The sequence below is a fragment of the Eubalaena glacialis genome, chromosome 18 (genome assembly GCF_028564815.1).
Source record: "Eubalaena glacialis isolate mEubGla1 chromosome 18, mEubGla1.1.hap2.+ XY, whole genome shotgun sequence".
NCBI classification, from domain to species: domain Eukaryota; kingdom Metazoa; phylum Chordata; class Mammalia; order Artiodactyla; family Balaenidae; genus Eubalaena; species Eubalaena glacialis.
Genome location: NC_083733.1, coordinates 67,661,126 through 67,687,790, shown reverse-complemented (window position 1 = coordinate 67,687,790; position 26,665 = coordinate 67,661,126). Strand labels below are relative to the sequence as shown.

Genomic DNA, 26,665 nt, shown 5'->3' with positions numbered 1-26,665 from the left:
TTCTTTTCCATAAAGCCATCAAGTGTCTATCTTACTCCTTCTAGCTTGTTGCTCTACTATCCTCCATTTATGGCTTCCAACTGGTGATCCAAAAGAGCTGCTCTGGATCTTGTCATTGGGTCCTTCATTTAGTCAGCTGTTTCCCCCACCAACCAGAGAAGTTCCGAATGATCTGACTCAGAGGAGCACAAACGTGCGACCTTTCTTATACACAAGTCTCATGGGGGTGAAGTTCATACCCATATAAATAATTTGTATTATTGTTAATGTCATAGCCCTTTCCCTCCATTCTAAGATGCATTCAAAATTTTACCTATGTAGTATTTCTGAAGGTGAGACACAGGCATACCTTACTATTTACACTTAATACAGGACTTTTTTTTTTTTCCTGAAAGGATATTATTAAATCAACAATGCACATTTTATGAGCATTGAGGGCATACAGCAGCCACAGTAGTAGAAATACTACTACTAGTAAGTAATATTAATCACTACCATTTCCATTGAGAGCTTACTATGAGCCAGGTATTGAATTAAGCAAATGTACACAGATCATCTCGTTAAATTGAGGCTGTGAAAGGTGTTATTCAACAAGCTAATGACTTCCAAGCTTATGACTGTTTTGGTGATGACGATAAGAAAATAATTATAAATAACATCGATAAATCATCTGTTGCTTAGGTGACAGCCAGCCAACTACAGACCCGGGAAAGGACGAGAGGGTCCCAGCCCGCAAGGACACTGTGGTGTAAACAGGAATTTGAAAAGCATATATTTACTAACGGAAACAGCTAACTAAGCTTACAAAGCGCCCTCCTCACAAGAGGGGAGGTGGATCCCTAGCTGCTATGATCAATATTCTGTGACAGATACACTATTGTTACTATGTATAAAATAGATAACTAATGAGAACCTACCGTATAGCTCAGGGAACTCTACTCAATGCTCTGTGGTGACCTAAATGGGAAGGAAATCCAAAAAAAGAGGGGATATATGTATACGTATAGTTGATTCACTTTGCGGTACAGCAGAAACTAACACAACATTGTAAAGCAACTATACTCCAGCAAAAATTAATTAAAAAAAATATTCTGTGACAGGAGGCACTTTGCACAAGCACGGGTCAATGCAAGAATTTGGAGCCAGACTCCACGGGTTCGAGCCCAGGCTCTGCATCCTCGGTTGTGTGACTTTCGCCAAGAGCCTTGATCTCTCTGTTCCTCGTATCTGCAAAACAGGACTGGGTACTCAATAGGACTTAATGTATCTAAAAGCCCTTGGAGGCAGGCGCGCAATGTTACTTTAGAAAGGAGGACACAGGCTCAAGAGATGGACATCGACGCCGGGCGGCGCCTGAAGCGCTCAGTCCAGTCAAGAAAGGACCAGGGTGGCAGACGAGTGACCCCCTCCGGGTACGCGGGCTCCAGCCGCTGAGAGCGGCGTCGGCAGGGAAGGGGTTACAACGATAGAGACGACAGGAGGACCATGGGTGGCATGAGCCGCCCTAGCTGCCGTCCTCCCCGACGCCTCCTGTCCGGGGCTAGCGCCGGGTGTCGAATGCGCAGGCGCGAGAGCCCGGCGTGGGGGCGGCGGGCACCTCCCTAGACACCCGGAAGTCTCCGCCTAACAGGCCGAGCCCGGGCCTCCTGTCCTGGAAGGGGGCGGGGCCCGAAGCCCCTCAGAGCGCGGCGCCATAGAGCGTGGACGGAGGACCCTTGTCCTAGACGCATCCGGAAGTGGCTCCCTGGGGCGCCCGCTCCGCACCATAGAGCTGGGGGGGGGCGGCAGCTAGGGGGTCGCCGGGCTCGCCTTCCTAGAGCGGCGAGGACGGGGTGGAGGCTGGAGGTGGGGTGGGAAGGGGAGGGGGGAGCGGCGCGGGCGGAAGCGGCCAGGAAGGTCACTTCCGGCCTGGGCGCCCGTCCCCCTGACCCCGGGGTCTGAGTCGCCGCTGCCGCCGCTGCCACCATCCGCGAGGGAGGAGAGAGGAGGAGGAGTGCGGCGCGGCGGCACCGGGACCGAGGAGGTGAGGGGAGGGCGCGGGGGCGGGGGGCATGCGCCTGAGGCCGGGTGGGCGCGCGCCTCAGGGCGCCGGGCTGCGGCCGGGGGGGCGGGCGGGGAGGCGGGAGGCGAGCGCGACTGGGCGGGCGAGTGCGCGTGCGCGCCGCTGGGGGGGCGTGAGTGGGCGCGCGGCCGGTGACGCGGGGCGGAGCGGGGGCACCGGGAGGGGCTGCGGGGAACGCGCCTGGGGAGTGCGCGTGCGCCGCTCCCGGGAGCGCGCCCGAGGCGGGAGCGCGCGCCGGGCCGGAGCGTCGGGCGAACGCGTCCTCCCTAGCCTTCCCGGCCGGTCGTGGCCGGAAGCGGTGGTGACTCCCGGGGGAAGTTGAGGCCCCGGTGGGGGAGGAGGCCGCGCGGGCCCAGCCTGCCTGACCGGAAACGGCGGCCCCGGGGGGCCCGTTCGTGGCCCCCGGCCTGCCCCCATTCCTGTCCCCTTTCAAAGGAACCCGGTCCCGTTGTCGCCCCGGGCGGGCTGCGTGCGGCCTTTGATCCGGCCGATAATTACGGGCATTCCGGCCGGCGGGAGGCTCATTCATTCGCCCCTGCGCGGGCGGCGGGCAGGAAGCGCGTGCGCCAGAGGGGAAGTGATGGGCCAAGGTCAGGCACCGCGTGGCCCGCGGGGCAGGGCAAGGACGGTGGCCGGGCCCGATGGCTGTCCCGAGGCCTCCCGGGCGCCGAACCGCGCTCCTGAACCCCAGCTCCCAGCCTCGGCCATAAAGGGGAACACCCCAGTTCGTGGAAATGAGTGCTCCTCGGTCCCGCGGGGTCGGGCAAGCTTGGGGTGGCGTGATCAGTCGGAAAAGTGAGCCACAGCGAGTGTGGACAGAGGCTGTTTCAGAGCCGTTACCAATGCTTGACACCAAGGACAGGGAGATGAACAAGGTCCCTGAGGGAGCGGGTAGAGACCTGGACAGAGGTCCGTTCCCCTCTCCTCCCCTCTCCGCCCCCATCGTCATCCAGGGGGCCGAGAGAGCCAGGGAAGACACCCCACCCAGCCCAATCCAGAGGGGCAGTCAGCGTTTTAGCAAAGGACTGACTTGGTTTGGGTTTTCCGTGTGGTTCCTGGTGTCCGGCCCTGCGTTGGGCAATGCTGAGGATCCAGCTAGGAGTTGGGTCTGGCCTCGCTTCTGGGGAAGCACAGTTGCTGTTGATCCTGGCTTATCTCCTCTCTTAAGACTGTAAGCCTCTTTGGCTAAATGGCAGCTGGCATTCACCTACCTGTCTCTGCTGCAGTCTCCTTTGGTCCTCCTGCCTCAGCCACAGAGAACATTGAGATCAGATTCCTTCTGTTATCTCTTGTAGTAGCCCTTTTCCTCCTGGAAGTCATCCAGGTCTGACCACCACCCAGCAGAGCTAGAGAACAGGGAGGGTTTAGCGCCATGCCGGGCCCAGGAGCAGCACTGCAGTATGTTAGCCCAGGGCTCTGGGGTCAGACTGACCTGGGTTCAAGTCCTAGCTTCACCGTTCATCACCTTTGTGACCTTACGGCACAAGTAATTTCTCAGTTTCTACTTGAGTAAAACAGGGATGATAATAATAGTATTGATCTTGGCAGGAAGGTTCTTAATGCCTTCCTTTTAGAACCAAAGCAGATCTCATAGAAGTGGGTGTAAAGTGTGTGGACAGGCCTCTGGGGCCAGGCATTCCTAGGCCAGGCTCGGGCTCCGTCTCTTCCAGCCCTGTGACCTTGGACATGCCACTTCCCCTTTCCCAGGCTCAGTTTCCTCCTCAGTCCCTTAAGATGGAGAGCACAGTCGACCGTTCGCTGGATGAGCCTGGTCCATCAAGGCTGCTGCCCAGGCCCCGCCCTGTGCTGGGCCCTTGGACACAGCGGTGGTCCTGGTGCAGTGCTCTGCGGGGGGGGTGGGAGAGGAGGGTCACTCGGCTGGGCAGCACTTCCTGTTCTGGTGCAGCTCAGAGCCCTGGGGGGGGAGGCACGTGCACGGAAGCCCAAGGCTCGGGAATTTGCCAGGATAGCCCTGGGAGCTAGAGGAACCCAGAGGGAGGGCATTCTGGTCAGGGAAGGATGTCTGGGGAAATGGCGTGTTCCGAGTCTTGAAAGACAGAGGAATTGGCCAAGAGGACTCTGGGACTCCGGGGAGGAGGATGGTGAGTTCTGGGCAGGCAGAGGTAATCGTGCCCCACGGCCTCCAGCGACTGCCTGGCTGCCCTGTGCTCTTTGGTGGTCACCCCTGGGCACGCAGCTCTCGGGGCACCTGTGCTCAGATGCGGCCCATAGCCCCCTAACCCTGGCTGGCTGTCCCGCAGTGCTGCTTGAGGTCTCCTGCCTGCCGAGGCACGTGCCGGGCACTGCCCGCAGGGACTCAGCTCTGGCCCTGGCCTCCTGGTGGAGACAGACTGCAGATCTGACGACACTCTGGCTGAGCCCTAGGCAGGCGGCTGGCCCTGTGCCCGGTACTCACTGTCCTGAGCCCTCGGAGGCCCTGGGATGGGGTGGTCACGCCACTCTGGGGGGGACTGAGCCCCAGGCGCCACAGCAGCACCGGAGCATGGGTCTGTGTGAATCCCGAGCCTGGCCCTTTCCCATGATGCTGCCGCCTGTGTCAGCTTCTTTCTTTCGGCCACGCTTGGGGCCTGGGGGAGACAAAGGCTGTTCTGAAGGAGGTCTTTTAGGGGTCATTAGTTGGTTTGGGGACTCGGGGATCCCCTTCCGGTGGGGCAGCTATCGTGAAGATTCGTACAGGCGGGGCCGCTGCCTCAGGGGACTCTGAGACCCAGCCCCTCATTTCAGGTGTGCCTTTCACAGGTGGTGAGGACACGGGCAGTGCGTGCTGAGATGCAGGTGTCAGGAGGCCTCGCTAATCTATGAGGCAGGTGGGGGAGTTCGGTTGTCACGCTAGTAGGGTCAGCAGCCCTGTCGTAGGAGCAGAGAGAGCCATCGCCTCACCCCACTGCGCAGCCAGCCAACTGAGCTTGGGGTGAGGGGCTGGTGGGGAGGGCCCTGGGCTGCTCCTGGGCCCACCTTGGCGGGGTTTCCCTGGCTCTGTCTGCCTGGTCTCTGGGCTCGCAGAACTCTGGCATCTCTCATGCCGAATGGGGAGTCCCGTGTGGGCAGCCTGGTAATGAATGTTGCTGGGGACCCAGAGACGCATCAGACGTGGCCCCAGCCTTGAGGCTCACGGTCAGGCCGGCCAGAAAGTTGTGGCTCCCTGGGGCTCTGTGTGCAGGGTCTGCCGGGAGGCCGCAGTCCCCTGGGGCTGCGTGGGGGACACGCAGGGGTGAGCAAGCCGGGGAGATCCTCCCAGGGACATAGGCCGCGTCTGTAATCGTGGAAATAAGGGGAGCAGGTGCCCCTGTCCTCGGTGGAAGGGGAAGAAGTGCCTTGCAGCCTGGCCCACTGGTTTCATCTTGGCCCTTCTACCCTGTGGCTCTGTGGCGTTGGGTCAGCCAGTGAACTTGTCTGAACTGGGCTTTAGACGCCTGGTTCACACTTACTAGGCGGTACTGGGCGCCTGGCTCCTTGTGGAGCGCGTCATCTCGTTTGATCTTGACGCCAAGCCCACGAAGAGGAGGCACGGGGTGAAGCACCTGCCCTAGGCTGGTGGGTGGTGAGGCCGATCCCGACCCTGGCAGCCTGCCCTCCTGCCCAGAGAGGACGGCCTCTCGTCTCTTGGTGGTGTGGGGGTCAAGATTACGTTCCTGCTGCGCCCTGTGTGTGGCCTGCAGTGTGGAGGCTGTGCATGATGAATGCGAGCTGGCCTTTTTTTTTTAATTAAATAATTATTTATTTTTGGCTGCATTGGGTCTTTGTTGCTGTGCGCGGGCTTTCTCTAGTTGCGGTGAGCAGAGGTTACTCTTCGTTGTGGTGCGCGGGCTTCTCATTGTGGCGGCTTCTCTTGTTGCGGAGCACGGGCTCTAGTGGTTGTGCCACATGGGCTCAGTAGTTGTGGCTCGCGGGCTCTAGAGTGCAGGCTCAGTAGTTGTCACGCACAGGCTTAGTTGCTCCGCGGCATGTGGTATCTTCCTGGACCAGGGCTCGAACCCGTGTCCCCTGCATTGGCAGGTGGATTCTTAACCACTGCGCCACCAGGGAAGTCCTGCGAGCTGGTCTTATTTGATAAGAGGGGACAGCTGAGCTGAGGGAAGGGAGAAGTCTGGGAAGGATTTCCGGGGGAGGTGCTGTTTTTGCTGGGCTCCGGTGGCAGATCTACAGGGGGAAGGCGGGTGGGCAAGGTGGAAGGAAGCACCGTGCTGATCGCGCAGATGGCCAGGTTGGGAGAGTCCACGCTCACCCGGAGGATGGGGAGTCTGGCCCGTTGGCCTGATTGAGGGCTGACAGAACATGAGATGCCCCGTAGGTGCAGTTCTGTTTTTTGTTTTTTTGTTTTTGTCCTGATGGGTATTTTGTTTGTTTAAACAATTTTCAGTTACTCACCAACGTTTAAGAATCAGGAGTGGTCACAAATGTTTCGGAAGCTCTAGAAACGCTGGGTGGTGGCCAGTGGCTGGGACGGGGCAGAGGCTGCAGTGCTCCCCACTACTCCTGGGTGGGCCTGTGGCCGTAACAGTAGGTCAGGATTCTAGGAGTTCCAGAAACTTGTGTCTCTCGTGGAGCAGGTGGGGAGTGGTGACTGGGGCTGTGCGTGTCTACCCTGAGCTCACTCTTTTCTGAGCCAGCCTGGCCCTGCTGGGCCCCTGGGGAGGGCTTCAAAGGACCTGAGAGAGGCCAGGTGGGAGAAATAAAACAGTGTAATAGACTTACCAGGAGGCAGCCTAATTGAAGGAAAGGGGGAGGAAGCAGAGAGACAGAAGGACACTGGAGCGGGAGCCTGAGGGCCTCGCTCAACCCTGTGTGTCTAAGCGTGCTGGAGTCCTTGTAGGGGAGAGTGGTCTGCCCAACTGGCCCCAGACCAGACAGAAAACACCTAAGTGGTCAATCCATGGAGGAAACACGGACAGTTGCCACCAAAAAAGGGGTACAAGATCCTGATGGCATCACAGAGACGTTCCCCCAACATTCAAACCACAGGTCTGACGTGGGGAGGGCCCTCGGACCACCTTGGGGGCCTGGGTGGCCCAGGCAGATGCAGAGGAGGGAACAGACCGGGTCTTCAGGCCTGGAGTGAGGGGTGAAGACGCCCCCAGAAAAGGGAAGTGAGGAAGGAGCTGGATGGGAGATGGAGGGGTGTGCCTGCAGCCCTGGGGGTACTGGGGGGCACCTACCATCCAGGGAGGGCTGAAGAGGGGCTGAGGGTCCGAGGCGGCCCTGTTGAGTCAGTGGGCTGAGAGCTCCAGCCTACTCGCCTGCAGGGAGCTGGCGTGCGCAGGAGCGGACGCCGGAGATGAGGAGGGCCATCCCAAACTGTGGTGGGTGGTGGTGGCCACGGAGGGAAGTCGGCCCTGCGCTGGGATGTGGGCGGGGCTTGTTGGGCTAGGGATTTGACATTTGAGCAGACCCTTGCAAGGTGAGAAGGGACCAGGCAGGTGGAGGACGGGGCCGGGCCCTCTGGAGGGAAAGAGGAGGCCTGGGCGGGAGGTGGGAGTGAGGGGCTGGAGGAGGAAGTGAGTTTGCAAGGGTGACTGGGGCCGATGGGGCCCTGCGGGACCTGCGGAGGAGTCTGGATTTTGGACTGAGTGCAGCGGACACACGTTGGAGGTGGTTCAGGCAGGGGAGTGATGTGAACTGAGCTACCTTAAAAAAAAAAGTAACAGTTTCATTGTGATGTAATTCCCATGTTGTAAAGTTCACTTAAAGTATACAGTTAACGTATTCACAGGGATGTGCAACCATCACCACGCTGATTTTAGGACTTTCTCATCATCCCCGTAAAGGCTGTGTACCCCCACTCCTGTCCCCCAGCCCGGAGCCTCTGAGAACCACTGATCTGTGTTCTGACTGGATTTGCCTGTCCTGGACTTTTCACGTGAGTGGAATCACACACCACGTGGTCTGTGTTTGCCGAGGTCCATCTGTGACGCGGCACTGGTCAGTGCTTCCTTTTCCTGGCTGAGTAATACTCCAGCTACAGATGGACCACGTTTGTGCGTCCATTCACCCGGTGATGGGGGTTTGGGTTGTCTCCACTTTCTGGCTGTTGTGATTTATGCTTCTGTGAACACGTGTGTATACGTTTTGGGGTGGATGTGTTTTCAGTTCTCTTGGGTACGTGGCCAGAAGTAGAGTTGCTGGATTATACTGTAATTCTGTGTTTAACTTTTTGAGGAGCTGCTGATCTCTTTTCCACAGTGGCTGCACCATTTCACAGTCTCAGCAGCAGTGCACGAGGGTTCCAACTTCTCCACACCCTCCCCAACACTTGTCCCAGTGCGTGTACAGTGGGGTCTCTCTGTGGTTTTGATGAGCGTTTCCCTGAGGGCTGATGACGTTGAGCATCTCTTCATGTACTTAACAGCACGCTGTCTTTGGAGAAACCTCTCTTCTGATCCTTTGCCCGTTTTTAGTTGCTTATTTGAACTGAGTGCCTTGAAAAGACGAATTGGTCCGCGGTATGGGGAGTGGACTCTGGAGGGGCGTTGGGCAGGAGTGCGGGCCCCCGGGGGTGGGCGTTGGGAGAGGAGGGTGGTGAGGATGGCGGGCAGGGGAGGGGGAGCGGGAAGGGCCGCGACCAGCAGCTGGGCCCCCAGGAGCTCCGGGAAGGGAGGGAGCGTGTGTGCACACGCTGGCGCTGCTGACTGTCGCCGGGGTCAGGGCTGAGAAGTCGCCACTGGATTTGGTGACCAGAAGGTTGTGGGAGTGGCGGTTGGAGGATGGCGGGGGAGGAGGCGGGGGTCACAGCTCAGCCCCGACAGTGGAGGGAAAGCAGCCGGAGAGGAGAGAGAGGCGCGCGGGGTGAGGGGAGAAGTGAGGGCGCCCTCGGGAGGGTCCGGGGCGGAGAGCGGAGGGCGAGGGGTGGCAGGGAGCCGGCGAGCAGAGCTGGGGGAGGAGGGCGAGGTGAGATTGGCAGCAGAAGAGAGAGCGGGGTGATTGGTGGGCAGGCCTCCAGACGAGGTGGGCGGGATCTAATAGCAACAATAATAACGATAATTTGTCTTGCACTTAATAGCCAGCGGGGCCTCGTCAGCTCGCGCGCGCTAATTGAATCGCTCAAGGCCCCAGCAGGGGCGTGTCTTCGTCTCTGCAGAGCGGGGGTCCTGCAGAGCGGGGGTCCGAGCAGGGTGAGGCTGGGCCGGTACTGTTGAGCGTTTGGGGGGCCGGGGGAGGGTAGGACCCACCGCTTTCGGCCTCCGGAGCCATCAGAGTCCACAGTCAGGCTGGCTGCGGGAATTGCCCCTTCTCCCCCAGGGAGCCGCCCGGGTCCTGAGAACAGCTGGCGTAGGGGCTGCCCGAGGCCCTCAGCTCTGGACGGGAAGGGGCTGCAGCTTCCCCCGCTGCCCTCTGAGGTCCTGCGGCAGGACCCCAAGCCCCCCGGATCAGGGCAAGAGGTCCCAGCAGCTGCTCGAGTGGATGAGTGCACGAGTGGCTGGCTGGACGGGGGAGGGGGACCTGGGTATGACGGTTTAGTGAAGGCCCGCGGCTCTCCACCAGGATTGCTGGTCCCCTGGCGCGCGCTTCCTGAGCCTCTCACTCAGCTCCAGGGGTACCTGCTGGTCCCTGTTGCACGGGGGCGGCAGCCGAGGCCCAGAGAGGCTGAGCCGCATGTGCAGGGTCACAGAGCGGAGTGGCCGAGGCACCAGGCTCCAGCCTCCGTGCCAGGAGCCAGGGCAGCACCGCCGCCGGGGCCTTTTCCGCGGAGACAGGAGATGCCGGGGTGTTCTCACCCCGTGGCTGGTTTTCAGTCTCCCTGGTAGGCGGTGTAACCTCCCTCTGCTCAGGGCTGAAGCCGAAATGCAGAGCGGACTGTCCCCGAGTCCCCAGGTGTGCCCTGCGCCAGGCACCCCGGACCAGCAGCGCCAGTGGGAGCCCCTGCCGACCCCCCAGAAGTCAGCGAGAGAAGCTGCATCTTTCTAGGGCCTCGTAGTAAAGTTCTGCCCGATCAGGGCTTCCTGCCGTGTCTGGAGTACCATGCAGACTCCTGGCTGGGCCTGCACGGCCCTGCTCTGGCCCCTCTGCCTCTAGTGCCTCATCTGCTACCCCGGGGCAGGGCTGGCTCCGTCGTTTTCAGGGCCTGGCATGAAATGAAGAGGTGAGCCCCTTGGGCAAAAAGCAAGAAAAAAGCTTTTCCCTTTCTTCCGAGGTCTCTCAGCCTGTCAGGGTGTTTTTAATTTGGTATTTCGTGTCGCGCTCCCCCAGGTACAGGGTTGCCCTTGGGGGTGCAGGCCTGGCTCCTGCCCAGGCCTCCGTAGGACTTCCTGTGCAAAACACGGATCCCGAGATAAGATTAGCAGTAGTCTCAGGGTGGCGACCACAGAGTACTGACCCCCATGCGCGGGGCTCCCTCACCACTGGCAGCCCTGCTGTGGCCCCTGCAGGCACCCCACCTGCCCCTTCCCGCCCTCCATTCCGCCATCCCAGGCTCAGCCTCCCTCAGGCCCACCTATCCTGTCCCCGCCAGGCCTTTCCTGTGTGTCTGCTTGGCCTGGGACGCTTTCCCCTAAATCCTGGCATCTCTCGTTCCTATGCATCTGGGTCGGCAAACTCTCCGTAACAAGCCAGAGAGTAAACGTTTGAGGGCTTACAGACCAAGAGGCGATGTTGAGGGTATATGTTGACACCTACATACCAGTTAACATGTGACCATTTAAACCCCGTGAGAACCGTTCTTTGTTGGAGGGCAGCTTCCAGGAGGGTCATTGTGTATGGACCCTCCCTTACGTTATCCCATCTTGGCTCCAGGCTGGCCCATGGAGGGGCCTTGTGCAGTCTGTACGGGGCATAGGATTTTCCTGTGCCCTCCTCGGGCTTCTGGCTGGACTGACTAAGGCGGATTAACAGGAGAAAAGCATACGAATTTTATTTCCGTGAGCTTGGGAGCCCTCACGAGAAAATCACCGGAGTGCTTCTTATACACCAGGGTGAGCAGGTGCCGTGGTGGGGAGTAACCGCGGGACCCGGGGGGACGCAGGAAGGAAGGTCATTTTAGCAGATCTCTCTCGGGATGTTTCTTCTTCCTGGTGCCGGGAGGGCACTTTCACGTACCTCCTGCTTTCGGGGGAGAAGGCGGGTTCAGAGCGTCCTTCTTGCACCTGCTGTTTTCTGACTGCCCTGAACTCGGGGTCATCAGTGTGGCAAAGCAGCCTATCAGGGTGGAAGTTCTGCATCTCACGTCCTGGTTCAAGAGCAGCCCCTTCCCCTCCATGCCCAGCCTCACTTTCCTGCTGGCTCTTCCCACCGTGGAAATCGGGGTGTTGGTTCCCTCACTGCCTTGTTCTGGGCAGCGTGGCTCCCGGCGCTCAGTCAGCACCTCTGGGTGCAGGGAAATCTCTGGTGCAGGGCTGGCCGCCCGACACCTCCCTGTCCTCCGTCCCTTCCCCCAGAGCCTGTGGGTTCCCTGGAGGGGGGATGGAGGCCAGCCCAGGCCTTGTCGCTGCAGGAAGCTGGCCTGAGGTGGACGCTCGAGGCCGGGAAGTCCCTGCTTTATTGACTTAGACGCGATTGTTCCAGTGGCAGCACATGATAACCGCCTGGCAAACGAGTTTCGACCCAGAAGCCACAGAGGAGCGGCCTCTGTTCGTCCCACCTCCTCAGCCCCCGAGCCCTTGGCCTCTCTTCCTTTTCTTTCTCTTACGTGTTTCTATTGTTGCTGGGGTTTGAATCAGAGGGCCCCATACGAATTGTTAGGCCTTTTTACTCTTTAATTGAGATATAAGTCACACATTGGAAAGTTCGCCCTCGTAAAGTGTACAATTTAGTGGTTTTTAATATACTCACAGAGTTGTGCAACCATCACCACTGTCTGATTCCAGAACATTTTCATCACTCCAAAAAAACCCCGTGCCAGTGCGCGGTCCCTCCCCATCCCACCCCCAGGCTGGCAGCCGCTTATCTCGGCCTGGACGGTTCACATCCCGGGGCCGTGCTCTGAGTGGCCTTGTGTGCTGGCTGCTTCCCCGGACGTTGGAGTTGTCACCCCTTGTTGGCTGTCATGCACAGCACTGCTGTGAATAACACTTAGGAGTGGGATCCTGGGGTCACACAGTGACTTCATCATTATCAGGACCTGCCAGGCTCTCTTCACAGCGGCTCCCCTGACTGGCACGCCCGCCAGTCGTGCAGTTTTCACGTTTACCTGTGATCTGAGGGCCCGCACAGCTCTCTATCCCCAACACCCCCTGATTTCCCTGTTGTGATACATAGTCCTTGTGGTCATCAGAAAAAAGCCAACTTTTAGTCTTTTCCCCTTGTTACACAAGTAATTATCCATTAATATAAAAAAAATTGAGAAGATGAAGGTAAAGGAGAAGAAAATGTTAAGATGGCTCTTCCTGTTATTGGCTGGGACGGCGGGGGGCGGGGCGGCCACTTTACAGCGTTGTTTCAGACGCTGTGAGATGTCCGTAGACCCGCTTCCCATGGTCTGTGATCTACTTATTACACTTTGTCCCACCACGGGGCTGGCGGGTTCTTTCCGGTTCTTACCCTGTTCTAAATCTTGACGTGGCAGACTTTCTTCTTCCCTGCAGGAAACATTTTCCGAGGTTTGGGTTTTCCCCGCAGATGAGCTTATGAAGTGGGCTTCCCCGGGCAGGGGCCGTGAGCTCCGCAGCGGCATCACCTGACTGGGCCCTCGTCACCCGGATCGTGCGTGTTGTACCCGGCTCTCGGCCCGCTAGGGGCTGGGGCCCGATGGGTCCGAGGGCCAGTCTGTCCTTCCGGTGTGGGTCTCACCACTTCCTGCAGTGGGTCCTAGAAGGGGGGTGGTCGTGGGGGTCGGATTTGGGGTGCACTGCGTTCCATCCCTCGAGCCTCTGCTCTGTTCATCGGGCTGTCACCCACCCGTTGGCAGCACATGTCTGTGCCTGGCGCTGTCGTGGGGCCCCTGGGGGGTCTTGGCAGGGCCCTGCAGGCCGGGTACATCCCCCGCCCCGTGGCCTGCAGCGAGGCCGTGGGCCTGGGTGGAGGGAGGCAGGGCAGTGTCCTCCCTTGTCCCCGGGCTGCCAGGGTCCTGGGAGTCGCCGCAGCCCTGAGTCGCGCACCACCAGCGCTGAGTAACTCCTGGCTGCTGTCCAGGTGCTCCCTGCTGTTGTTGCAGGGGACCCGGGATCTGGCCCCGCTACGTCCGTGAGCCTCAGTCTCCCCGTCTGCGAAACAGGTGTTGTCATGGTGCCCCCCCTTGGAGAGACCCTGCATTTCACACGGTTCCCCAGGCCTCTGCCTGGCCTTCTAGGCCCTGTAGGAGAATCTGCCCGCCCTGCCTTGCAGCCTCCTTGCTGCCCCCGGGCCTTTGCACCCACTGTCCCTGCTGCCTGCATCCCTCTCCCTCCACACTGCTTGTTCAGGCCTGCTCCTGGGGCCCCCTCCCTGGGGAGCGGCCCCTCCCAGCCCCTCTGTGTGTGTCGTGGCACTTGCATTGTCTGAAGTCACCTTTTCTTTCCTGTGCTCATTGGTTTTCTGTCTGCTGGACTGGCAGGGACCTCCCCAGGAGGCAGGGGTCGCAGCCTGCTTACCACAATGTTCTCCAGTGGGGGAGGGGCTTGGCCGGGACAGGTGGGGAGAAGAGGGTTAATTACATCAGTGTCTCGGGAGATGCACACAGCACACCCCCAGCCTGTGGAGCCGCTAACACTCCCGCCTTATCTTCTCATCAGGCCCAGATGCAGATGGGCTCACATACGGTGGCGGTGGCGGGAAGCTGCCTTGGTTTTGTCATCGACCCCTCCCCGCCCCACCGTGGGGTGGATCTGCATCCCGCTGTGCAGAGGGAGAGGCTGGAGCTGGGCCGAGGTCCGTGCAGCAGGCAGGGGTTGTGATGACGTGCAGGGCGCGAGAACCGGCTCAGGGAATCCTCTGTGCGTTTTCTTGGGGACCCCCTCCTGTCCGCTCCCCACTCTGCATGCTCACTCCCACAGGTGCCTCCAGGGCCCTCGGCCTCCTGATGGGGCCGCCCGGCCCCCGCCGTGGCCTCCAACCAGAGCTTGTCCCCCTCACCACCGGCCTCACCTGCCGCCACTGGCTCCATTCCCGTGAGCTGCCTGGTTCAGGCTCCCACCTTACCGTCAGATTTCGGCAATTCTCGCGTGCTTGGTGGGTGTCCCCCTCTTCACGTCCCAACGGTCTGCTCACTGCCGGGTCCAGGGGGTGCTTGGGCAGCCCCGCCCAGAGGTGGCCCAGGCCCCGACAGGCCTCTATGAGGGGCGTCTTCCTCCCTGGCCTCCTGGCTTGTCTTGCCCTTGGATTGCGCCGCTGCTCTTAGAGTCCTTGTGACCATTTGTTGAGCGTCAGGACGGCGGAGCGGGTGAGCCACGCGGCCTGCGTCCCTCCTCTGCTCCTGGGCGCCTCCACCTCTGTGCCCTGACCTGGGGGTGGTGGTCACGTGGGGCGCGTGGGCGCAGGTTAATGCAGGGCTGCGTCTGACTGGGGGACCCGGGCCCGCCGTCCCTCCTGGCCTCTCCGGTTACTGCCCGTCTCCTGGTCTCAGGACTCTGCGAGTGAGCGCTCGGAAGAGCCAGGCCCAGACCCGGAGCGGCAGCTCCGCTGGTTCTGGGCACAGACTTGGAGCCGGGACGGTCTGCCTTCACGTCCCGGCTCTGCCGCCCCTGCCTCGGTATCCTCACGCCTGGGGGTGACGGTCACACCTGCCCAGAGGGTTGCATCAACCACTGAGAACAGTGCCTGGGGGCTTGTGAGCGACCCGCTTGGCACAGCCGCATGTGTTTATTCCTTAGCTAAACAGGCCGGTGGTTTGAGCTCCCGGCAGATGTCAGCAGAGGTTACTGAGGGGCGGGCCATGGAACGGGCTCCTTTCAGCGCCTGCATGGTGGTGAGCCCCTTGTTACCGGGGGGATTCAAGAGAAACGGGTCAGGCTTGTTGTGCCAGGGTGTGTGATGCTTGGGGCTGGATGGCCCCGTTCCCAGATGCCAGTTCCCCCAACTGGAGTGGGGGACAGAAGGACCGCGTGGGGAGAGGTTCTCTGAGCTGCGTGCATGCAGACAGACGGGCCTTGGTTTGGACCTGAAGGGGCCTGAACACGAGAGGAGGAACCGAGGCGCCGCCCTGGGTCCCAGTCGGTGTGCCCCTTCTTGTCAGAAGTCCTGCCTGCCTGCCAGCGTCCTGCTGGGGAGGGATGTCACACCAAGGAGCAGGGCCCAGAGGGGACCGGAATGCCGTGGCCCCAGTACCAGGCTCCGCTGCCCGGGGCTGGGTGCCTGCCCACGCCTCCCCGCCCTGCACGCTGAGTCCAAGACGCAGGCAGACCCCTGCCGGCCCCGCACCTCTGCGCAGCCTGGAGCCCAGGCCTGGCAGCTCCTGCCCTGCCCACCCTGCAGGGGCCAGAGCGGGAAGGGGAGGAAAGCTGAGCTGTGCGTCCCAAGGGCCAGGCTCTGCCACGTGGCATTGCCCCGGGCAGCGGCGGGGAGTGGAAGTGTGGGCTCTGGAGGCAGGCCACACAAGTATGTGAAGGACGTGCACGCCAGTGTCCACAGCAGCTGTGCTCACTGTAGCCAAAGGGGAAACACCCAGGCTCTGTCTGTCACCCAAAGAACAGAGAAACAAACAACACGTGGTGTGTCCCTGCAGGGGAGCATTACGCAGCCGTGAAAAGGAAGGGAATTTTGACACGCTGCTCCGTGGGTGAGCCTTGAGAGCGTGCCACTCAGCGAGAGAAGCCAGGCGCCAGAGGCCACGTGCTGTGTGATGCCGTTCATAAACGTCCAGGGTTAGGGCGAGTGGTGGCCAGGGGCTGGGACCAGAGCGGCCGGCGCTCCTCCCGTGCAGGTCCCTGGAGGGTCCGTCGTCGCCGTGTCCAGGCCTGGTGTGGAGTCTTGCTTGGCTGGCCCATGTCTGGAAGCAGACCCCAGGCTGTGAGCTGCTCAGACGCTCAGTGCCCGCGTCACCTGTCTCTGTGTCACACGCTGTCACGGCTCAGTGGGGTTTGCCTCGTCCTGGTCCAGGGAGAGGCCTTAGGATGGGCCTGGCAGGGGAGCCCTTCTGGCCTTGATTGGTGGGATGGGCCCTGGCCTGGAGTGGATTTAGGGTTCCCTTGCTTGGGGTGAGGGCTCCGTCTGTACTTGTCTCGCGTAGACTTCACGGCCCATGTGTCGGGCCGTCCTCCATCTTCCTGGTGAGGAAGCCGAGCGGGGGGCGGAGGGGGTCTCTTGCCCCGGCCCCAGCTGGCCGGCGGTGGGGCTGGGATCTAGCCCCGGCTGGGTGGCCGCGGCCGGAGCACTTCCTCCTCACCCAGGTTGCGTGTGGCCTCGGGCCGGCCCCCTGTCCAGTGGGGGAGCAGAGGGCCATCTCTCCCTCGGCCCTTCGGTCCCCGCTGCCACGCACCTCCTGTCTGCTGGGCCTGAGCCGGGCGCTCGGAGCCCACATAGCACCTGTCCCCCCACCCCGGGGCCCTCCGTCCAGTCTGGCGTCCTGTAAACTCTGTCCTCCGTCTCGTCCCCTTCTAACAGGGACCCAGACATGGAGCTGCGGGAAGAGGCGTGGTCTCCAGGGCCATTGGATTCCGAGGACCAGCAGATGGCCAGCCATGAGAACCCAGGTGAGGCGGCCTTGGGGAGTTCTTCCCAGCTGGTCCCTCGCCCTTCCCTGGACCCTCGCTTCCTTTGTCTCCCCTTCCCCTCCCGTGGCTCGGGGCTCACCATCCTTCCTCCGGGGGCTCAGCCAGGCCGCCTCCCGGGCCTGTGTGGGGTCTCCGAGTTCCCTCCCAGCTGGGAGCCCCTGGGGGCTGGGTGCTCGGCACCGTTTCCAGGTGGCCCCTCGGTCCCCCCGGGCGGGATGCTCTTTAGACCAGGGTGGCAGGCCCACATACCAGTGGGCCAGGACGTGGAGAGCTGGGGACAAACTGTGAAGTGTGGGGAGCGGCAGGCTTGCAGAGCAGGGCCAGTGACCATCCTGGGGGACAGCTGGGTGTCTGGGTTCTTATGGGGCTTGTATCTTTCTGGGGTTTTATCTGCCACTTTTTAAATATTGGCCACATGTTTTGTTTGACAAAGTGTTATTGGGGTTGAATAGAACTCATCTTTGAGCCCTTGGGGATTAGGCTTTGCTTGCTGAGACCCCACCTGGCCCCGCTGGCCCCTTCACGGCCTCACCCCTTGCCCTCTGGTGAAGATGTGCTCCCCGTTTCCAGGGGCTTTCATGCAGGGCACCTGAGAAATAAAGTATGAGCTCTTTTTCATGCTGCTTTTGATGCGTCTTCGTGCGGGCGTCATGTCCTCGTGCGTCTTGGATGGGGTCAGCCAGCATTTCTTGCTGTGAGGGGCCAGAGGGGAGGTGTTTTCGGCTTGGTAGGCCTTGTGCCCCTGCAGCGTGGAAGTGAATGGGCGCGACCACGTTATTTATAGAACAGGCTCTGAGGTCGTGATCCCGGTGCCAGCGTGTCGTAGTCGTCCAAGAGAGGTTACGAGGGCCTGGGCGGGCTGGGGATAGATTGCATAAAGCACTCGAGCCCCTTCGCCTGATCTAGTTCTAAGATCCACTGAGGGGGTGAGGGAAGCTCCTTGGGCTGGCTCCGGGCAGCCGTGGTTACACAGGAGGAAACAGATTTCAGGGCACATGGCGCGTGGGGCGCAGACCCTCCACCACCCAGCAGGAGGGCGCACGGCCCATCCTTCCCCGTTTCATGCTGCCGGGCCTGCCCCTTCCTCCTTTCCCTGTCTTTTAGCCTTTTTAGAATTAATTTTACAGTCTGTTTCATGCTGGAAATTTCAAACGTCGATAGTGTGGTGATTGCACTTCCCACTGCCTAGCCTTAGCGGTGAGCAGTACTTTGCGGTCTTTTCCCGGTTGTGCCTGCTTTTTCTTCTGGAGAATTTTAAAGAAAATCCCAGATATTGTATCATTTCACCTACAGATTCTCCAGCAATAACAAACGCTCATCTCACCTGACGAAGCGTTGCCCAGTGTGTGAAGGTGTCCCCAGCTGTCTCCAAAATGCATGTTTGCCTTGAAGTAAGGTGGTTTTAATTTTACACCCCGTCCACTAACTCATTCTCTTGAGGAAACCTCTACAAAGCACAAGTGGGTTCTCATATCCCCTTTGTCCGGCCTGCTGTCCCCGACCCAACCTCCCACCGGAGTCTGTTGCAAGTCTGCTCCGGCCCCTGCCCGTGTGGTGCCCCCAGCCGCGTGACACCCCTTCGCTCAGCTTGTAAGCCGTGTGGCCTGGATGCTTCCAAGCTGCCGTGCGTCCCCTGGTTCTGGGCCTGCCCTGTTGGGTCCTGCCTCTGTGGCAGCCTCCTGTGGTGGGACAGTGCCGGACCCCTGCCCTGAGACCCCCCCCGGCTGATGTCTGGACGCAGGAGCAGCAGGCTTGGCCTGGCGGTAGCCCCCGTCGGCTGTCTCCCTGTTGGGTCGGGACGAGGGGTCCGTGAGCAGGGCTGTGAGCACTTCCTGTGTGCCCCGAGCTCGAGGCCAGCCACCTCGGGCAGGCCCTCTCATGGACTCCTCTCCCTTGGAGCTCGGGGTGCTGATCAGAGGGTGCTGGGCGGAGAGAGGCCAGGCCACCGCCCAGGGTGAGGCAGCCGGGAGCCAGTGGAAGGGGACTGGGGGCCTGGACTGTCCGTAGGCTGCAGCCAGAGTCCGTTGCGCCGCCTCACTGGCGCACTGACCCCGGCCCCCCGCCTGCAGGTGCGAGAGCTGTCCAGGCTCGGCCTGGGGCCTTAGCTACAGGGTGTTCAGACAGAGAAGCCATCCAAAAATGAATAATAAAGAGACATCCCAATTCTGAGGCGGGAGAGAGTCTTCAGCGGGTGTGTTGGAAATCACCCACCAGGGACAGGGTCCCGGTCTCCCGCTGTCAGGCCCGCCTCTCACGTCTCAGTGCCCTCCAGAATTACCCCGCAGAGTTCACCGCAAATGCCACGTCTGAGCCGGATGACAGCAGACCCACGTAAAAACACAGCAACTGCCTGTGGGCAAAACCCATGTTCCCTGGTCACACTGGCAACACATCTTAGGTGCAAAGCCCCAAAATACAGCTGGATGGGGACAAGCCAGCAGCCAGGCCAGTGTGGTGTTAGCAGGGGCGGGAGGGGAGGACGCCCCACGTAGCCCTCGGGGGTTCACTGGAGGACTTTGGGGTGGTCACACTGAGGCCAGCAACTGAGGTTGGAGGGGTTCTGTCCAGACCAGGAGTGGGGAGCACGGGGCCGCTGGGGCCCATGGCTTTCTTTACCCAGGTAAAGTGCCCTGCCCGGGCAGGACCCACGCAGAGCAGAGCCCGCCGGGAGGGGGTTCAGGATCGAGTGGGACCCCTGTCATTGGCCACAAGGGAGAAGGGAAGGTCCAGATAAAATCAGGGGTGGCCGCAGAGCAGGGAACCCTGCACTCGGAAGAGGGAGCCCTGAGGAGCCAGAAACGCTGTCTAGCACGTAGCGTCCCAGAAGTTCAGGGAAACTGACCACAAAAATGAACGAAACTGGAAAACGTTGAGTTCAGTCCTCTTGCTCCCACCCCCCAGGAAGCTATTAGAATAAAAAAGAAGAGGGGCAAATAGTATCTCCACAGACGGGGAGGGTGGTCAGAGATCCACCTGCAGGCAGGTCAGGATTGTTCAGAGCGGCCAGGAGGTGGCGGCCCCTGGGAGTGCAAGAGCAGAGCAGCTCAGCGCAGGGGGCAGAGCTCAGCAGAGAATTAGAAATGGAGTCAAATTAACTTCAAAATGAAGTAGGAGGAATTCGAGACTGAATAAAAGTAACACGTTGCTCCTTAAGGAAAATTGAAGGTGAAAAAGAGGGACATTTTAAAATCAAAAAGAAATGAGTAAAGATTAAGGCAGAGTAAAAAAAAAAAACCAGGTACTGAAGTTAGGTAAAGAAAGCCCTTTGAAGAAGAAATCCAAAGGCAGATAATGGTAAAAACTACGAGTCCAGAAAACATTCCTGAAATGTAAAAGTTAGGTATTGAAGGAGCAAATCACAGATCTGAGAATATCAACTCGGATGAACAACACATATTCTATTCAAGTCACTGGGCTTTAAAGGAAGAAGCAAATCCTTTGGGGCATCTAGGCAAAAAGAGCAAATGACTTACAAGGCAAAGTAGATGGGATTGCTGTCAGACTTTGTCAGCAATGCTTTGTGCCAGGAGAAAATGGAGTAATATTTATGATTCTCAGGGGAAGAAAAGGTAGAGCCAAGGATCATATTCAGGAAAACTGACTTCCACATTTGAAGGGCGCAGATGACCTCAACCAGCAGTAGCTGAGCAAATAGGGTTTTCGTGGGGCCTTCCCGAGGAATCTGCGGGCAAGTGAGCCTTGGGCAGCCACCGTGGCTAGAGAGATGGGCGGTGAGCCAGGGCAGGCTCAACGAGGGCTCAGGCGGTGGAGGTCTGGCTGTGAAATCAGTGAGGGGAACAGGAATAGTTCACCTGATTTCTCAGGAATGGTGCTTGCCAGTGGTGGTGGTGATTCTAACCATTCAAGTTAGAATGCTTATCTTGAAGCTGTGTGATGTGGGTTCAGCAAATAAGCAGTTATGGGCTAGTCAAGTCCTCTCCTCCCCTAGTGAGGACCAGAGATGCAGATGTCCTAGAAAAGACCGCATAGAAGCCTTTTGGCCTGAATTTGTATGGGAAGTATCAGTTAGAAGTCACAGGAATTTTATCTTGAAAAAAAAAAAGAAAAAGCAAAGATCATTTCCACATTTTGGTTTTGAAATTGTTTCCCACCAAAAGAAACCGGAGTCCCTTGGAGAAATGGCCGGTTGCAGGTCTGGGGTGGGAAGTATGGATGAACCTGTAGCTCCTTGTTAGGCTGGATGGCAGAGAATCTGTCAAAGACCACCTGGGTCCCGTCCAAAGGACTCGGAGCTCACTTGAGGCTCCCACGCGCTGAAGATGGCAGGCGGTGCAGCCCACCAGATATATTTAAATCCGTGATCTCCTAATGATGTTAAGAAAGGAAAGACTACATGGTTACCTTGGAGGATGGTAGGGAACCAGTTCGTAACCTGGAAAACTGGGCAGGTAAGGGGAAATGAGATTCATCCTGCCACAGCCACATGAAATTTACCACTGGGTACCAACCAACAGATGATGTAGAGTCTCTAAAAACGATTCCAGCTCCTAAACGCAGGAGAAACCACAGGACAGCCCCATTTTGCACCCCTTGACGAATCAGCAGACCTAAGCGTTGCGCATCGGTGGCCCTTGATATCACAGAAAGAGAAACACGCGCTATCGGGTGCCTTCAGTGAAAGAACAGGATTGCACCTTCAGAATGACTTCAGGGGCCGGCGCGGCTGGGTGAGCCAGCTGCTAACTGGCAGCAGATGCAGGGGGCTAGGAGCATGCAGTCAGCAAGGGTGCAGCCGGCCGTAGGGCTCCGGTTCTTCAAAAGGAAAATCGTAAGGAAGAGCGAGAGATGGGGGAAGTCGTGTCTTACAGGAGACTTAAAGACGTACTGAAGTAAAAAGTAACGGACCAAACTGTAGTGTCTGGGATGTTGCACTTGGGTGACAACCGTGCAGAAATGCAAGGGAACGATTACTGCACAGGTCAGGATGGTGGTTATATTTGGGGTTGAGAGGGGGTGAGCTTGGGAAGGGCACGGAGGGGCTCCCGGTGGGTGGCCAAGACCTGTATCTTGACGGGGCATTTGTCTTTCTGCATTGATTGTGGTCAGCTCTGCATTCCGTTTGCGGGCTCTCTGCATGTCGTGTGTTTTAGGGGGAAAAGGCTAACATCCGGTAAAGCCGCAGGTCCTGCCCTTCCCCAGAAGGTCTGCTTGGGAGGATCCGCCCTGGGGCGGGAAGCTGCGTGGGCGGCAGGAGCCCGCCTGGGCCCAGAGCGCAGGAGCCGGAGCTGAGCCCTCCTTCAGCGAGAGAAGGACAGTGACAGTTGCTGTGGGATGACGGGACCTGGAGCCTGGGCCACCCCCTCCCCTTCCCTTCCGGGAATGGCGATCACTCGTCATTTCTGTCCTTTTTATTGAGTGAGCCCTTTGTGCTGGTCACCGTCCTCTCCTCTTTCCGGGAGTTCTTGCATCCTTTTGAAGATGACGTTTGTGCGGCAGGGAAGTTGCCCCAGGAGGAGGGTGGCCCAGAGGGAAGCCGCTGACTTCCAGCCTGACCCGGAGGGGTGCACACTCAGACTCTGGTGTGCGTGAGAGCCGCCCGCTGCTTGGAGAGCGCTGGTCCCTGCACCCACTCGCGGGGGGACCAGGAATCCGAAGGTTGAGAGAGAACCCCGCCTCCCCAAGTGATTAGACCCTCTTCCATTTAACAGCTTAACACGTGCTTAAAAAGCAGTGCGTGGGGTAAATGGAACGCAGCAGCGGAGAGAAGAGTCACGTAGCCCAAGGCTACAGCGAAAGCCTGCGCCCGCGGCACGCACCTCACTGCCCAGCCGGCTCCTCGGGCCTTCTCTCCCCGTTTCTGGACCTGGACGGGTGGTCGGCCCCTCGCCACCCCCCCGCCCCCACCCGCATCCAGGGCCCAGGATTGAGTTACAGGTGTTTCACAAGTTCAGATGGGCTGTGTTCAGTTCCTGTCATCGTGATTGTAAATACTCTTCATCGCTGAGTCAAGTGGTGTATTGTTAAACTTTCTTGACAACTTTGAAAACAAGACGTTTATTTCAATCAAAGGAGTACAGAATACTTGCGATGGGTCAGGTGGTGCGGCTCATTTCCCGCAAAGAGCAAGTCTCCTTTCCAGCCCAGCCCAGCCCACCCCTGCTGCCCGGACACACTGCTCAGAGGCAGACAGCTCCCCAAGGTTCAGGGTTTTATTCTCGAATATCTCCACATAATGTGCTTATGACTCTATTTCTTTTTCTGTTTCTTTTTTTGTGGCTGTGCCTGGTGGCTTGCGGGATCTTAGTTCCCTAACCAGGGATCGAACTGGGGCCCATGGCAGTGAAAGCATGGAGTCCTAACCACTGGACGGCCAGGGAATCCCCATGATGCCACTTCTTGATTTATGTTGACACCAAAGTGGGTCCCGTGTCATCTCTTGAAAAGCGGCCCCCACCCGGCCCAGACTTCCTACCTGGATTTTTTTTTTTTCCTGCTCCATATATGATTCTATATCCCAGTACCCTTTCCTGTACAGGCGGTCTTGGGACCCAGACTACCCGTGCAGATACTGCTTTGCCGCTCCCAGGCCGTGTAGCCTTGGGCGGTGGTTCATCTTCCTGGTGCCTTGGTGTCCGCACCTGTAAAGACCCGAGTTCCATGGAGCCCACCTTACAAGACTTAAACGCATGGATGCTTATTAAGTGCATGGGACCATTGTCTCAGGACAGTTGGAGCACTTTGTTCCCGGCCAGGTGCTGGAACACAGGGATCCGGCCGCTGTCCTTGTGGGCTTGCAGGCTAGTGAGAGGGAGAGGGAAAACAATGTTCGGGTAGGTTATAATGGGATTCACCTTTGAAAGACACCTTCGCGGTGCACCTGGGGGCGGGGCCAGAGGCGGGTGGGCGGGGCTGTGATCAGGGGGCGGGGCCGTGCCCCAGGGAGCGAGGCCGGAACCCAGGCAGGAGTCCGGGCTTGAGCACCTGCCCCACCTCCATTCTGTAACTCAGGCCCAAGCCGGACAGGGAAGGCAAATGTCGCCAAGGGTGCACGCAGAACAGTCTCGTAGAGGTGGGCAGGCTGCGGGTAGGGGGCAGGCTCTCATCTCTCCCGGGAGGCCGGCCACTCAGGCCAGGCGCGGCGCAATTGTATTAGAGGCTTTGTTGGGCAGACGGCGCGTGGTGGTGTCCTCAGTTTGCAGACGCCAGGACCAAGGCCCCACGCTCCTTTATTGTTTGCACTGGGCATACAGTACCCACAAACCCAGGGACCAGGGTGAGGAAGTCTGTAATAGAGGCTGCGGTGTTTGGAGGTTGCACTCCCAGTTAATGGAGGGTCAGGACTTCCGTGCTGGCCTGTGATCCCATTAACCAGTCTGGTGACCTCTTCCTCTTCTCTCTTCTCCACCCGCAGCCAGGATTGTCTTCCGAGAGCCCAGATGTGACACCATCATTTCCCGCTTGTACACCCACAGGGTGCTGCAAGCCCTTGTCCCTGGGCAAAGGTGGAAACCGCGCTGGGGCTGCCTTCCGGTCTGGCGGGGCCGCGCTCTGTTGGCCCCGAGCCTGGGGCCTGGGCTTCGGGAGGCATTCTTTACTAGGAGCCTTCCCTAGACCTCCATCCCTTACCCCCGTTGGTTTCTGTTGTTTCCTTTAGCAGACATTTCTGGCGTCCCTACTAAGCCCCGGGCATTGTTCTAGATACGGGGGAAACGGCCGTGAAGGAAGGAAAAGTCCTAAGGGATGGGTAATGAATGTTCAGTAAAATGCCGGGGCGTGTTCGATGCCCTGAGGACAGACACTAGGAGGGGTGAGGGGAAGGGGACTGATGGGAGGGACGTCTGCCCAGGGCCAGGTCCGTGAGGAGGGCTCCGCACCGGCAGGGCCCAGTCGCCCTCTGAGGGCGGTTCTGCCACCGCCCCCGTTACAGGGAAGCCTGGGAGGGCGCACAGGTGAGCGAGGTTCCCGGGGGCACGCAGAGCAGCAGGTGGAGGGGCCCCAGGCCGCCCTCGCACGTGGGCTCTCTGACTCCCTCCTCACCCCTCTTGCCTTCCAGTGGACATCCTCATCATGGATGACGACGACGTCCCCAGCTGGCCCCCAACCAAGCTGTCCCCGCCCCAGTCGGCGCCCCCGGCTGGTCCCCCGCCCCGGCCGCGGCCGCCCGCCCCCTACATCTGCAATGAGTGCGGCAAGAGCTTCAGCCACTGGTCCAAGCTGACGCGGCACCAGCGCACGCACACGGGCGAGCGGCCCAACGCCTGCAGCGACTGCGGCAAGACCTTCTCGCAGAGCTCGCACCTGGTGCAGCACCGGCGCATCCACACGGGCGAGAAGCCCTACGCCTGCTCCGAGTGCGGCAAGCGCTTCAGCTGGAGCTCCAACCTCATGCAGCACCAGCGCATCCACACGGGCGAGAAGCCCTACGCCTGCCCCGACTGCGGCCGCAGCTTCACGCAGAGCAAGAGCCTGGCCAAGCACCGGCGCTCGCACAGCGGCCTCAAGCCCTTCGTGTGCCCGCGCTGCGGCCGCGGCTTCAGCCAGCCCAAGAGCCTGGCGCGCCACCTGCGGCTGCACCCGGAGCTGTCGGGGCCTGGCGTGGCGGCCAAGGTGCTGGCGGCCAGCGTGCGCCGGGCCAAGGCACCCGAGGAGGCGGCGGCGGCGGACGGCGAGATCGCCATCCCGGTGGGCGACGGCGAGGGGATCATCGTGGTGGGCGCGCCGGGCGAGGGGGCCGCGGCGGCCGCAGCCATGGCGGGCACGGGGACCAAGGCGCCGGGACCCCGCTCGCGGCGCGCCCCGGCCCCCAAGCCGTACGTGTGCGTGGAGTGCGGGAAGGGCTTCGGGCACGGGGCCGGGCTCCTGGCCCACCAGCGCGCCCAGCACGGGGACGGGCTCGGGGCGGCGGGGGGCGAGGAGCCCGCGCACATCTGCGTGGAGTGCGGCGAGGGCTTTGTGCAGGGCGCGGCGCTGCGGAGACACAAGAAGGTCCACGCCGTGGGCGCGCCCTCCGTCTGCAGCCGCTGCGGACAGAGCTACTACCGGGCAGGCGGGGAGGACGACGACGACGACGACGACGAGGCGGCGGGCGGGCGGTGCAGCGAGTGCCGCGGCGGGGAGGGCCGGTAGGGGCGGGGGCCCGGGGGGGCAGGGCCCCTCGGGCTTGGCGGGGACGACGGCGCAGGACCCAGAGACCCGGGGAGAAACGGACAGAGGGCTGCCCCGGACCGGCAGCGCGCTCTATCCCCTCTCCTCCCGCGGCCTGTGCGGCCCGAGAGGTGCGGCGGGCCTGAGGCGGGACGCTGGGGACGCTCACCGGGCCGCCCGGCCCTTCCCCGCGCCCGGCCATCGGCCTGGCCTGATCCTTGTAGGTTCTCGGCCGAGCCCGAATCAAGACGTTGTGTGAGAACTAGAGAGACCAAGATACGACAAAACCCACGAGCGAAAGACCATTTTCCCTCTTTCTCTTCCCCCACCAACGGGGGGTGTTGAGAAGATGGCGAACATTGGGACCTTTCCACTCGGAGGGGCCCCAGAGAGGGAAGGGAAAGAGGGGTCCTTTTCCCTTTTAGAATTTTCTTTATAATCATATCCCTTTCCTGACCCCGCCTACCTATTATTTTCTCTCTTCTTCGCGGGTCCCATCCTTTTTCCTCGCCCTTGTCCTTCCTCCCCCTCCTGGATCTGGGGTAGCAGAGACGTGCTGGAGCGGAACTAGCCCCTGTCCCAGGCGCACCCCGCAGAAAATGGGTTCCCGTCTCATCCCGGGCCTGGGCACGGTTGGAGGAGGGGTGCAGGGGGCAATAAATCGCACTATCCAATTGTCCCTGCTGTGCGTGGTTCTTGAGTTCGGGTAAACGGAGGGCTCCGCACCGGGCAGTTGCTGCTGAGGGGGCGCTGGCCACGGGCCAGGCCAGTGGAGAGAGGCTGCCAGCTCGGCCCGCGCTCGCGCCCGGGTGCAGACTGGGCGGTTGTCCTGGAAGAGTGACCGGCCAGGTCACCGGCAGCGGGTTCTGGGCCCCAGCAGAGTGGCCGTCAAGTATCCAGGCTGGAGGATGGGCAGGCCTGT

At 60.1% G+C, this 26,665-nt stretch overlaps 2 protein-coding genes across 4 annotated transcripts; one reads left to right on the top strand and one right to left on the bottom strand.

Moving 5' to 3' along the window:
* Positions 1 to 1,720: 1,720 nt before the first annotated feature.
* Positions 1,721 to 12,925, bottom strand: LOC133077792 (nascent polypeptide-associated complex subunit alpha, muscle-specific form-like). The gene is made up of 11 exons (XM_061172537.1): positions 12,911 to 12,925; positions 12,690 to 12,820; positions 10,272 to 10,326; positions 9,619 to 9,940; positions 9,250 to 9,520; positions 8,811 to 8,950; positions 6,779 to 6,789; positions 5,512 to 5,736; positions 4,479 to 4,650; positions 1,902 to 2,941; positions 1,721 to 1,813 (listed from the first exon to the last, which is right to left on the bottom strand). The coding sequence occupies exons 1-11, from the start codon at positions 12,923 to 12,925 to the stop codon at positions 1,721 to 1,723; spliced, it is 2,475 nt and encodes an 824-aa protein (XP_061028520.1).
* Positions 1,864 to 26,422, top strand: ZNF787 (zinc finger protein 787). Of its 3 annotated transcripts, none has more exons than XM_061173493.1 (3): positions 1,864 to 2,023; positions 16,529 to 16,617; positions 24,653 to 26,422. In XM_061173493.1, the coding sequence occupies exons 2-3, from the start codon at positions 16,539 to 16,541 to the stop codon at positions 25,723 to 25,725; spliced, it is 1,152 nt and encodes a 383-aa protein (XP_061029476.1). In that variant the 5' UTR covers positions 1,864 to 2,023; positions 16,529 to 16,538; the 3' UTR covers positions 25,726 to 26,422. The 3 variants fall into 3 exon arrangements, with proteins under 3 accessions (XP_061029476.1, XP_061029478.1, XP_061029477.1); XM_061173494.1 differs by lacking the exon at positions 1,864 to 2,023 and adding an exon at positions 17,932 to 18,029 and having other exon boundaries at positions 16,528 to 16,617; XM_061173495.1 differs by lacking the exon at positions 16,529 to 16,617.
* The last annotated feature ends 243 nt before the right edge of the window (positions 26,423 to 26,665 follow it).

What these genes read in the sequence shown, in the direction of transcription:
- LOC133077792 (XM_061172537.1), bottom strand. An exon ending in CGTGCAACAGGGACCAGCAG is followed by an intron (nt 9,521 to 9,618) that starts GTACCCCTGGAG and finishes CGTCATACCCAG; the next exon opens with GTCCCCCTCCCCCGTCCAGC. An exon ending in GACGGGCGCCCAGGCCGGAA is followed by an intron (nt 1,814 to 1,901) that starts GTGACCTTCCTG and finishes TCGCCGCTCTAG; the next exon opens with GAAGGCGAGCCCGGCGACCC.
- ZNF787 (XM_061173493.1), top strand. Translation starts at nt 16,539, where the DNA reads ATGGAGCTGCGGGAAGAGGCGTGGTCTCCAGGGCCATTGGATTCCGAG. An exon ending in GGCCAGCCATGAGAACCCAG is followed by an intron (nt 16,618 to 24,652) that starts GTGAGGCGGCCT and finishes CTTGCCTTCCAG; the next exon opens with TGGACATCCTCATCATGGAT.